The following is a 13,697-nucleotide window of genomic DNA, read 5'->3' as shown; positions in this document are numbered from 1 at the left end:
CTCAATCTAACAGAGAAAGGTCTAACATGATCCAATGGCTGAAAATTGAAACTAGACAAATTCAGACTGGAAATAAAGCATATGTTTTTAAATGATGAGAGTAACTAATCATTGGAATAATATACCAAGGGTTATGGCAGATTCTATGTCACTGATAATTTTTAAATCGAGATTGGATTTTTTTCTAAAACATATGCTGTAGGAATTATTTTTGGGAAGTTCTACAGCCTGTGCTGTACAGGGTCTCAGACTAGATGATCAGAATGATCCCTTCTGGCCTTAGAATCTATAAAACTATTAATCTAAGTCTGGATCAAGAACATTTGAGATTAAGGACATTTGGATTAAGATAATTAGACAAGATTGAGCTAATGTTTGTAAAATGGAGTAATCATCCCAAAGTACTGGTGAGCCAACTTGTCCAGCATTTGTCCCACGGGCTCACAGTTTGGAGGTCTTATTTGATCCAAGTAGTTAAAGTAGTAATTATGATCAAGAATATTTTTCTAATATACGGTTGGTGAAACTACTATGATATGACTGCTTTCCGTGGATGTTGACCATGCTACAGTTATCTATACTTTTGTTGCTAATACTAGACTGCTGTAATTGGCTTTACATGGGGCTAAACCTTGGAATCATTTAGAAGCTAAAATTAGTACCAATTGCTGCACCTTGCTTATTAAGGAAGCATTACACAGTACATTGGCAACAAGTGCAAATCACAAAGCACCAGTTAGGACCAGGGCATTATTCTAAGTGTTCACCTAAAAAGCTTAAATTGTTTGGGATCTGGCTACCTGTGAGGTTACCCTTCTCATGCATTACTGCTGCAGTTGTGATCAACAGAGGCCCTCGAGCTGGATCCTCTTACACATTCATTTTAAGTGGGAGACAGCTGCTGATAGGGCATTTTTCTTGAAGTGTTTTCAACTCTGGAACTTGTTATTGCCTTAGTTCACCAGAGCCCAGATTTATTAACCTTCAGTTACACTGTTTGTAGTTTACATGTTATTATCATAAAGAAACTTAAAATCATGAATATGTATTATGAATAAGTTAAATGAACCATGTACTGACAGGAAGATAAATAATAGGCCTTCTGTATAGCTAGCTTCCATAATATGTGAATGGGACATTTTACTGCCAAGAATACTTAGAAAGCAAACTGAACATTTCAAATTATATTTCATTCTATGATTTGAAAAGTAACGTTCTTAACCATAAGTAATTCTAAATCTCTTGACAAGTTAAGAGTATTGCTTCATATGTCTGTAGTAGTTCCTCTGCTGTGCCAACACAGTCATTTGTACAGAGTCCAAAAGTGTCAAACCTCTTTTCTATCTTCTCCTTACTTGTATCCGTGACTATCAATCTTGGTGATACTCATCAGTCTCCCTCACACATACAATAACTTCTTCCTGTTCCACCTCTTTTGTCTTGACAAATAAACTTGTGGATATTTGTTTCACCTCCTGTCAGCTACAGATGGTGAAGACAGAAGTACTTCTTTTGGGCAAGATGAGAATCCTTAGACATAGCACTTTCTTTCAACATTCTTCCTTCACTCAGATTGTAACTCGCCTCTATCATCTAATCTAGGCCATTTTTACCAGCGTAGTCATCCTGACCTTGAACTTTTCTCCTTCCACACCTCATACATCAGAAAATCTGTCTACAGTCACCTACGTAATAACGGCTGTGCATATAACTGCCTCAACTTAGATCTCTGCATTTGCATTAATCTCTTCTCATCTTCATTTTTGAAAATCCATAGTTTATGTCCTCCTAAAGATATAGGATTTAAAACTCTAGCATGTGCAGAATTTTGCCACCTGCCTTCTCACATGCTAAAAAAAATGTGAAGATCTCACCCCCTCCTGAAACAGCTTCAGCCTGTTCAGTTCAGGACCCAATTCAATCCAAAAGAACTTTTCCTTGTTTTTAAGCCTCCAAATGAATAAAATGTCACGAAGGCAGACTGGTTCCTCTCCCCACTTCATCCACTCAATTAGCACGATTGTCCTCTCTGTCCTTTCACACATCACCACTTTAGCTCTAATATTTACCTGTTCTGCTGTTTCTTCCTACCACTAAAGTCCACCTTTTCCCTTATCTCCCATACTCAAATTTTCATCTCTTCAGATCTTAATTTAAAAATATATATTTTTCCAATGCCTCTGACAATATTATTTCATTTATAAAATGTCTTTTCATAAATGTTATGTAATTTTTATCATATGCCAAAGTCACATTTTGTAATTCTTGAAAGTTTAGAGATACAGGTTTATACAAGATGTTATACAAATAAAGTTGTATTACACGACAATGTACAATCAGTAACTGAATTTTAAAACCTACCTGTGTGTTTTGCCTTGCTTTACTTGGCTGGCTTGATGCAATTGCTCAGGTACAGTCAAGTAAGTTGTAGATTCCACTAAAATAACTCTGGAAAAAAAGCAAACATGCATTTTTACTGTACATATTATTTACAAAATGAAAGTTTATTACTTTATCTAAAAATCTGAAACAAAGTCCTGGTAAAGAAAATTATTATTGGCCTCATGTTGGAAAACTTAAAAAGTACACTAAACCTGCAAAAATATAAGGGACAAGAAGTTTTTTGTTTTTTTTTCAAAATTATGAATCAAATTCAAATTCACAAAAATTCCAAGACACTTCTCAAAACTTAAGCCACAATTAACTTCTTTGTCATTTAATAATAGGAAAAAATGGTTACTAACCTTTCTGTAACTGTTACTCCTCAAGGGGTGTTGTGCATTTCCGTTCCACTGTAGGTGAGTGCATGACGTGTTCACAGTTGTCGGAGATTTTTTCCCTTAGTGGTACCTGTTGGGGAGGCTCAAATTCCCTCTGCTGCCACATGCCATTGCCTTCAGGTATAAAGGGGGGAACCACCCCAACTCCCTTCAGTTCCTTCTTACGATAGAGAGAGGTAGGAGGGCAGGTTGTGGTATGGACACATGCAACCAATCTCGAACAACAACAATTACAGAAAGGTTAGTTACCATTTTTTCTTCTTTAAGTGGTTGCATATGTCCATTTCAATGTAGGTGGCTCACAAGCAATCTGGTCTGCAGGTGGACTTGGAGTCTATCTGAACAGTGATTGTAGAATAAGATGCCCAGATCTGGCATCGTTCCTGGACAGATAGCAATAGTATAATAATGGGCAAACATGTGCACTGACTAAGTCGCCACTTTGCAAATGTCCAGAATAGGTACTTGTACCAGGAAAGCCGTGGATGCTGTGTGTTATCTAGTCCAATAGATACAGTGACCATTCGTGGTGATCGGTAAAGGACCTGCTCAACTGATCTGTTAGTGTATTCTACATCCCTGGAAGGTAAGCAGCCCTGAAATGGAGATGGCCATGGAGAATTCCCAAAGGAGAATCACCTCCTGGCACAATCAAATAGACTAGGCTTCTCCCTGCCTGTTCACATAAAACAAAGTTGTTGTGTTGTCTGTTAATACTAGCAGATTTTTTTCCCTTGATAAGTGGAAGGAAGGTCAAATGAGCTAGATGAACAGTTCGCAATTTCCTGACATTCATATGCATCTTCAAATCTTGGGCAGACCAAAGACCATGAGTCTGCAGGAACCCAATGTGGGATCCCCAACCCAGGGCCAATGCATCTGGGCCTAAAGTGAAGGCTAGTTGTGGCGAAGCAAAGGGGACCACTGTACGAACTCTCAAAGGGTCCAGTCACCAGTCCAGAGAGGACAAGATTAACACTGGTACTCAAACCTAGACGATGATGGCTCAGGGAATACAAAGAAGATAGCCATCCTTGCAACTATCTGAGGTGCAGTTTGGTGTGCTGCACTACATAGCTATACACCACCATGTGCACTAGGAGCCTGAGGCAGCTGCATACTGTGGTGACAGGATGAGCTTTTAGTTTCAGAACCAAGCCCCACAGCATGTCTAACCTCAATTGCTGTAGAAAATCTTTGACCTTCATAGAGTACAGGACCACTCCAATAAATTCTATTCTCTGGACTAGTTTCAGAAATGTTTTGTCCACACTAAGTAGGAGCCCCAGCATAGCAAAGGTAGATTGAATAATGGCTACACTTTTTAGTGTAGGAACTATGGACCGCAAGTCCCCAATAAAGGATGTATGTCCTGCCTAGGCTGGGACACAGGACCCAATCTCTGAGTCTGAAGAGGATGAACAATCTGAGTCTTCTGATAATGGGATAATAGAACCCCCATTGGTACTGGAGACTGACAGCCAGAACCCAGAGATGGAGATACTGGAGAAATCATAGCTGGATTCCATCTCAACTGTACTGTCTTCCAAGGTAAGAAAGTATAGTGGCATCAGTACCACATGCTTCAGAGGAGCCAGAGTAGGGTTCCGAGGCAACCAGCACCAAAAGGTTAAGTAGCTCTCTAGAAGCCGCATGTGCCTCTGGTGTTGACAGTGCCAGAAATGCTTCTTGGCCCTGAGACACTGAAAGATAGCCTGAAGATGCTGTAGTAGGCACTTCAGAGGTCAGTCTTGACAGCTCCGGCACAGGTTCTCGAGTTGACTACCCTGTTTTAGCTGAAGTATGCTTCAGGGAGGGTCTCCTTTCAAATGACCCTCTCAGGTCTCTTGCCTTTAGAAGGCTTCAGTACTGGGGATCTTGACAAGTGAGATACCAAGTTGTGTGCTTCTTCCTCAGCACCAGCGATAGTGACTGAGCTCTCAACTCAGATAACGTTGGTGGAGCACTCTGTACCGATGCTGACATACCCAATGCCCGTTGCAAACTGGACAGGTCCAAAGGAGGACAAAGCACCACCTCCATAAGAATATACTTAAGCCCAGCCGCTTTTTCCTTTTTTGAGCAAGGCTTAAATCCTTTAAAAATGTGACATTTGTCACACACATGGGGTTCCTCCAAGCACTTAAGGCAGTTGGGGTGCGGAACACTCACTGGCATTGGTTTGCTACATGAGCAACATGATTTAAAACCCCAGAGACCAAGGCATCATTCTAACACCGGTACCAGTACTGAAAACTGAACTGGTCATTTATGACCTAAAAACTAAACCCTATAATTAACCATCACCTGAAACTCTAACTACGAGATTACTTTAAGTAAAAATGGGTATATTTTACTAGGAATGAGAGAAGAACTTGCAGTTACAAGTCTCTAATCACTCCAACAACCATCATGGGCAGTAAGAAGGAACCGAGTGGGGTGGGGGTGCTCCATCCTTTATACCTGCATGCAGTGGCATGTGGCAGCAGAGGGCACTCAAGCCGCCCTGACAGATACTGGTGGAGGGGAAAAAAAATCTCTGATAACCATGCACTGGACACACACACTCACCTCGAGTGGAATGGACATGTGCAATCACTCAAAGAACAACCTAATTGGAGCCATCTATTCAAGGAGCAAGTATATTATGAATTACCAAAACTATTACTTTATCTAGATGACAGTTCAATTTGGAGTCTTTACTGCAAATTGATGAAGAAATACTTTTCCAGTGACATATGGCATAACCTTCAACCTATCCTTAGCCATAGTAAAGAAAATAAACATCTGAAGATTCAGCAGCATCCCACAGCTTAATAGAATTGAGGTATTAATATTAAAATAGGAACTATTTTTTCCTAAAATTTTACATATCCAGAGACTAATTCCATACTGAATGAAATGAAACATCCAACTGTCTCTTCTCATTAATGTAACATTCAAGTAACTATGAGTAAGGCTGCAAGTGGGTCATGGATCCTGTGACTTTCCGTGACCGCCGTGACTTCTACAGTGGCTGGTGCTGGCTCAGGGGCTCTGTGCCTAGCGCTGCCCAGCCCCACCCCAGCAGTTCCCATTGGCTGCGGTTCCACCCCCAATCTCTCCAGTACCTTAAGTAAACCCTTTCCCAGAGATCCAACCTTGTGGGTACTCTGAATTTACAATTCAGCTCTTCAGGGAAACATGATAGTGAATGCAGGACTGTCTCATGGGTTTGTAAGAGCTTCAAAAAACACTCACCCTTTACTTTAGTGAGACAAGAATTATGCAGACCTAGACAAAACTAAAAATACCTTTTCCCATTTCCCTGCTTCAATTTCCTCACTACTCAAACAATCTCTGGGCTTTCTGGGGTGTTCAGGGTCCCCCTTACTGAACATGACTTCTCCTCTGAATCATGAATCTGTCTCTTTCCTCTGCAGCCAATTTCCTTCTGCTCTCTCTCCAAAGTGGCCAGCAAAAGACCTTCTCTTTTACAGCTTCCTCTTTGGTGAGGTGACCCTCTGATCAGTTTAGTTAAGAGATTGAAGTCCTTTACCAGGTAATAGTTTGCTTAGTTACTTTTTCCCCGGAGTTCAAGCTGAGAAACTGGTATGCCCTGGGTAGAGAAGCTCTTTGTTCGAAGATGCATCATTTGAATGGATGATCATCAAAGTTTAATGACCCTCTATTGTTAGCCCTGTGCCAGGTACAAGAATTTATCCTGTCACTTCCTGGGGGTTTTAGCTCTCAATATGGAGGCAATAGACAGCAGAGAAGGCAAATAAGCTCCACATTCAAACTAGGATTTGCAATCTGACACAGATACACAGAGAGCCTCCAATATCAACCAGTATTCCCCTAAGTAGTCACACTGAGCATGACATATATTACTTCAAGTAGGGTGACCAGATATCCCGATTTTATAGGGACAGTCCCGATTTTTGGGTCTTTTTCTTATATGGGCTCCTATTACCCCCAGCCCCCATCCCGATTTTTCACACTTGCTGTCTGGTCACCCTAACTTCAAGTGAGTAAGGGTAGCAGAACCTGGACTAAATATATTGATGCAGCTCCAGCTCTCCCTGAGTCTATGTCTACAGAGCCCTGTGGTTTGGACTAGGGGGACGTAAATTGCAGCACACGCTTAACTCCCCCATGTGGGTGTGAACTAAAAGGTACATAGTTCACATTTATGTAGTTCTCTTTAAACGGCAATTCACACCATCACAGTACAAACTGTGGGGCGATGCAGACAAGCACTTATATAACTGGAGCCAGTTAAAACAATACTCCACATTGTGGTCTCAAATCATCATTTCACTGGCCTTTGGGAGTTTTGGCCTGATCAGACTTTCACTGTTCATCTTTGATGAGCTAATATGACCCCTATCTATGCAAAGCATGTTTGATAATGTTTTAAACTTGGATGTGTAAAATTAGAGATGGAGTTAGGTACCTAAGTAAAAGAGGCCTGATGTGCTCAGTAATCCATGGCTCTCAGTGAAGCCAAAGACAGTGGTGAACCATCAGCCCCTCTGAAAATCAGGCCACATTTATCTACATGCCTAAAAAGAATTGACGCACCTAATTTTAGGCACCCTAACTTTGGGTGAGGTGCTTAAACTGCTCTTGCTTGTTTAAGGAGCTAATGCACCCTGCATTTGCTGATGAGACAAAGTTCAAATGCCCCCTGTTGGAAAAGACAGTCTGACCAAATCTCTGGGAGTAGGTACCGATATTCTGTCTTCTTGAGGCACCACAGCACACTCTCAAGACAATGTCATGAAAGGAGGAGGATTGACATGACAGTCAATTCAGGTTTCCCGTCACCAAGTATATGGATATCTCTAGAGTAGAAGAGAGATCTACAGCTCTCCTGGATGGTCAACTCAATTGGGAAGCTACTGGGTATACTGCTATTTGAACCTTAATGGTTCCCTGAAAAAAGGCAGAGACACAACTGGTTGTCAGACATTTGCTCACTAAATCATCTATGGACATTGAATAACTGCTCAAGAAAGGCAACAGTTACTGCAGTCATCAATGTCCTCCCAGTAATGGACAGAAGTCAGGTGCCTCTGGTGACTTTTTAAGTAGTTTTTTTTTAAATGAGGTCATACCCCTATATTTTATACGAATTAGGGTTGTCGATTAATCGCAGCTAACTCACACGATTAACTGAAAGAAATTGTGACAATTAATAAAATTAATCGTGATTAATCGCAGTTTTAATCACACTGTTAAACAATAGAATATCAATTGAAATTTATTAAATATTTTGGATGCTTTCTACATTTTCAAATATATTGATTTCAATTACAACACAGAAGACAAAGTGTACAGTGCTCTCTTTATTATTTTTATTGCAAATATTTGTACTGTAAAAATGATAAAAATGGTAGGAGGTGAATTGAAAAATACAAGCACTGTAGTGCAATCTCTTTATCATGAAACTGCAGCTTACAAATGTAGATTGTTTTTTGTTACATAACTGCACTTAAACAAAACAATGTAAAACTTTAGAGACTACAATCCACTCAGTCCTACTTCTTGTTCAGCCAATCTCTAAGAAAAACAAGTTATTTACATTTATGGTAGATAATGCTACCCACCTCTTAATTACAATGTCACCTAAAAAGAGAACAGGTGTTTGCGTGGCATTGTTATAGCCAGCTGTGACTTTGCACCCCATAATGCTTTATGGAAATATGCTTATGAATGTATATATGACATAACTGGAATATGTTTTATGCTACATATGCCATGTAATATATCTCTGCAAAGTTTACGCTCTACTGAATATATTCATCCTATTTGTATGCATGTATCATTTTTGTATTCGAAGTTATGAATATTGGCTGTGTACTTGTTTGATTTTAAGTAGCCTTAGTAAGGCATTTGGTCAGCTTCTTAAGAAAGGAATTTGCAAGTTAAGTGCCCAATCAAGAAATTGAATTCCCACAAGTGTATGGCTTCCTGACAGAGGAGGGACAACCACGCTCTGCCTTACTTGTTGATGTAAAACATGGCCGTTGTGTTGTCTGTGAAGATTGTGACACAACGGCCCTGAAGGTGTTTGCGGAATACCTGACACGCCATGCGGTAGGCATGACCTGATGAGATTCGAGTCTATTCTTTGGGTTGGCTGCAAAGTGGACTTTTCGGTGTTGAGCAGCAGGCCCAGTTGCCTGAACAAGCTCATGATGAACCGAACATGAGACCACACCTATAGCTCAGAATGACTCCGAATGAGCCAGTCATCGAGGTACAGAAACATTTGGATCCGATGTCAGCAGAGCGAGGCCACTATGATGGTCATACACTTTGTGAAGATCCTTGGTGTTGTGGACAGGCTGAAGGGAAGGACGGTAAATTGGAAATGCTGTTGGTTGACCTCAAAGTGAAGGAATCGCCTGTGCGGCGGGTAAATTGCTATGTGGAAGTATGCGTCCTTCATGTCGAGGGCGACGTACCAGGATCCAGGGAAGGGATAATGATTGCCAGGGAAACCATGCGGAACTTCAACTTTACCATGAATTTGTTGAGTCCGTGCAGGTCCAGGATGGGTCAAAGTCCCCCCTTTGCCTTGGGGATTAGGAAGTAACAGGAGTAAAAACCCCTGCCCCTCAAATCCTTTGGGACTTTTTCCACTGCTCTGATAGACAGGAGTGCCTGTACCTCCTGTAAGAGGAGTTGCTCGTGAGAGGGGTCCCTCAAGAGGGGTGGGGGGGGGGTGAAACAAACTGAAGCTGGTATCCAGTTTCCACTGTGCGTAGGACCCAGTGATCTGACATTATGCGGGACCACGCAGGGAGGAAATAGAGAGGCGGTTGAAGAAAGGCGGAAAAGGATCCTTCAAGGAGACTGGTGCTCCGTCCTCGGGCGCACCTTCAAAAGTTTTGCTTGAGCCCCGCCGATGGTTTTGGGGGGGCCCTGATTCTGGCCTGATTGAGGACCAGATTGTCTCCTCCTACTACTGCGGCCACACCTTCTAGTGAAGTCCTGCCGCGGTTGAGGGTTAGGGTAGGTGTGCTGCGGTTGGGGCCAGAAGGGCCTAAGTTGCGTCACCGGGGTATGCATGCCCAATGAGCACATGATGGCCCGGTTGTCCTTCAGACTCTGAAGTCTGGGGTCAGTTTTGTCTGAGACTAGCCCCTGTCCATCAAAGGGCAGGTCTTGAATAGTCTGCTGCAGCTCCGGTGGAAGACCGGACACTTGCAGCCATGAAATGCGGTGCATAGCCACGCCCGAGGCTAGAGTCCTAGCCACCAAGTCCACCGCATCTAAAGACACCTGCAGGGATGTCCTCGCTAATTTCTTGCCCTCTTCTAGCAAGGCCCCAAACTCCACCCTGGACTCCAGATGAACCAACTGCTTGAACTTCTCCATCAAGTTCCAGATGTTATAATTATAACGGCTCAAGAGGGCCTGCTGGTTAGCTACCCTGGGCTGCAGGCCACCAGTTCAATATATCTTGCACCCAAACAAATCCAGGCATCTAGTGTCCTTGGACTTAGGGGCAGGTGCTTGCTGGCTGTGTCTCTCCCTCTCGTTCACAGACTGTACAATGAGGGAGCAAGGTTGGGGGTGAACATACAAATATTCATAGTCCTTAGAGGGCACCAAGTATTTCCTCTCCAACCTTCTGGCCGGGGGAGGAATAGACACTGGGGACTGCCAGATCATATTGCCATTAGCCTGGATGGTCAGAATAAACAGCAAGGCTACACGTGTGGGGGCAGTGACCAATAAAATGTCCACCACAGGATCCTCAGCTTCCACCACCGCCTCCACCTGGAGGTTCATGTTCTGTGCCACCCTACGTAGCAATTCCTAGTGTGCACGAAGATCAATAGGCGGTGGGCCAGAGGAGGATGTGCCTGCTACAGCCTCGTCAGGCGAGGATGAGGAGGACACCCCCGGGATTAGTGGATCTTGGGGAAGGTCTGTTTGTGGAGGGTCCGGTTGCCCTAGGTCCACCACGCTAGGGGCATGGGCCTGATCTGATGGCAGGGCAGTCGCCTCCGAGGCTGCCGGGGGAGGGCGGCTCACAGTGGCCTCCAGTACCCAGGGCTCCGAATGAGCAGAGTGAGAAGTGCCCGAGGGGACACCTTGGGCTTGGTGGTATGCCCAAGGGGTCCAAAAAAACCATTGTGGGGGTCCTTGGTCAGGATCCTGTCCTTCATCTTGTCCCTGGCTAGCACCATCCGCGTCTTGGCCCTGGACGTGGTAGCCACTCCCCGCTTGGAACGACGTCGAATTTGGTCGTGAAGGCCAAAGCGGGGCTGAACGCACATGCTGTGTTGCACATTCCCACTCTGTCGCTCCGCGCCTGGGAGACGGGGACCGGTGCCAGGGTCTCGGGCGGTACTGGGATCGGGATCGGGACCGATGGTCATAACGGTGCCAGGAGGCTGATCTAGATCTCGACGAAGACCTACGGCCCAGGCGGTGCCGGGATCGGCTGCGAGACAATCAGCGTCGGGACGGGTGCCGGGAGCTGAACCGGTACCAATCATACCGGGAGGGAGACCTTCGTGAGGTGGAGCGGCGCTGCGAGTATGACCGGCGCCGAGATGGGGATCGGTGCCGGGACTGCGAGCGGTGCCGAGACCATTGGCGGGATCGGAACCGCGACCTGGAATGTGACCGAGATCGGTGCCGAGCTGTCTCGCTCTGCGATGGAGGTCGCATGAAGGCGGGCTTCCCTATGGATGGGACAGTCCACACAGGCGGTGCTGGAGGGTGAGACGGTTCAGGCTCAGTCAGCATGATCAGGTCGCAAGCGGTGGAGAAGGTCTCTGGAGTGGATGGCAGGCTGAACTCTACCACGGTGTGCACCAGGGAGCTTGTGTGCACCAGACTCAATGGCGCTTGCGGCGCCAGAATAGACGGTGCCGGAGTTGGACCCTTCGCAGGGCGGTCCGGTACAGGCCGTTGCTCCAATGGGGGCACAGGCGGTACCTGAAACTGTACAGGAACAGCAGGTGGTTTGTGCGGCTTCTTGGGCAGCGGAGACAGCGAGCGATGTCGTGTCTGTACAGTGCCGGAGACGTCTGGTGCCGAGTCTTTGCTGGTGCTGGGTTGTTCTGGTGCCGGAGGCGCGCTTCGGACCAATGGCGCCTGGTCTGCGTGTGATGCTGAGGGCACCGGGTTAAGTGCTGCTTCCATTAGGAGCTGTTTTAAATGAAAGTCCCGCTCCTTTTTTGTCCGAGGCTTGAAAGCCTTACAAATGCGGCACTTATCTGGTTGATGGGATTCCCCCAGGCACTTCAAGCAGGAGTCGTGGGGGTCTCCCGTAGGCATCGGCTTGAGACAGGCCAAGCAGGGCTTGAAACCCAGAGACCTAGGCATGGGCCCTGGTACCGGGAAGGAGGGAAGGGGATAAACCCCGTTTCCTCCAAGTACGATCTACACTATCAACAAAACTTACTATTAACTACACTATAACTGTTAAAACTATTAAAAACTACACTAAACAATTATTTACAGTACAAGTAAAGAGCTAGGGAGGTGGAGATCAGCGATGCAGCGCTCCACAGTTCCAACGACCATCACGGGCAGTAAGAGGGAACTGAGGGGGCGCTGGGTCGGCAGGGGCATATATCCGGCACCGTAAGGGCGCCACTCCAGGGGACGCCTCAGCCGACCCACCGAGTGTTGCTAGGGTAAAAATCTTCTGACGATCATGCACGCAGTGCACGCACACCTATTGGAATCAATATGAGCAAGCATTAGAAGAAGAACTAAACTAATTCATCTGACCCCCCTTAGGTAGTTCAGGTCAAAGCACAATGGTGGGGCAGTGAAAGCAACTTCACAAGCTGCTACCATTCTGGATCCAGTTTTCAAGTATGTAAAATACTGTTACAAGGAGAAGGAAGAAAAATTGTTCTTCTTAACCTCTGAGGATAGGACAAGAAGCAATGGGCTTAACTTGCAGAAAGGGAGGTTTAGGTTGGACATTAGGAAATACTTCCTAACTGTCAGGGTGGTTAAGCACTGGAATAAATTGCCCAGGGAGGTTGTGTAATCTCCATCATTGGAGATTTTTAAGAGCAGGTTAGACAAATACCTGTCAGGAATGGTCTAGATAATACTTAGTCCTGTCATGAGTGCAGGGGACTGGACTAGATGACCTCTCGAGGTCCCTTCAAGTCCTATGATTCTATTTTGTGGATAAACAGAGGACTTCCATCCTCAGGACTGTCAACCTAGCAAACATTAAATTCACTTAAAACCCCACCGAAAATAAAACAGCGATGAATTAACATGAATGAGTACCAGTCACGTAACAAAAAAGCACACTGACAAATTTCCATCAATCTTTCATGTTTCACCAATGAGGGTACTTTGTAATTCCTGGGATTTTATGGCATATCTCATTTTAGCCTATCATATATGAAATTACAAGGAGGCAATGTGTGTATTAAACAGGCTATCATTAAGAGAAGCCAGAAATAATACTGAAAACTGTTTTGTGTTCTGTGCTCTTAAATACAAATTAATTTTATGGTCCTGTATTTGGCTCTGCAGATTAAAGACAAAATCTGGAGCCAGATCACACAGCACTGAGATATTAAAGCAGCATATTTACATTAATACTTATAGGGAAATTGGATTCGCTTAACATCATTTCTCATAAAGTCACATTTTTCAGGAATATAACTACAACATTAAGTGAGCAGTTCCTGTAATTTAACTTCAAGTTTTCCTACCTTTTTAAACTGGAGAAAATTATGGAAAAGACTAGATATACATAATATTATAGTTATGATTTTGTCTTCACAACATTGCCTACCTGAATATTCCATCAGTTCTGAAGGGACTAGTAACATTCAGACTAACTTTCTTCCGTTCATAACATGGGGATTTGCATTTTATTACACCCTAAAAGAGAATAAAAAGTTATAGCAGTGTCGGAAAATTAAAAAA

General features: G+C 44.1%; 1 protein-coding gene across 1 annotated transcript in view; it reads right to left on the bottom strand.

Annotated features, from left to right (window-relative positions):
• CFAP47 (cilia and flagella associated protein 47) overlaps positions 1-13,697 on the bottom strand; it is a 643,784-nt gene that overhangs the window by 383,697 nt on the left and 246,390 nt on the right. The window contains exons 39-40 of the mRNA XM_054005907.1: positions 13,564-13,652; positions 2,362-2,448 (exon numbers count right to left, since the gene is read on the bottom strand). Of these exons, the coding sequence (XP_053861882.1) occupies positions 2,362-2,448; positions 13,564-13,652 (176 nt within the window). The remainder of the gene's footprint in view (positions 1-2,361; positions 2,449-13,563; positions 13,653-13,697) is intronic.

The sequence above is a fragment of the Malaclemys terrapin genome, chromosome 1 (genome assembly GCF_027887155.1).
Source record: "Malaclemys terrapin pileata isolate rMalTer1 chromosome 1, rMalTer1.hap1, whole genome shotgun sequence".
Classification (NCBI taxonomy): Eukaryota; Metazoa; Chordata; order Testudines; family Emydidae; genus Malaclemys; species Malaclemys terrapin.
Note: the sequence above shows the minus strand (reverse complement) of the source record. Positions and strands in the feature narration are given on the sequence as shown.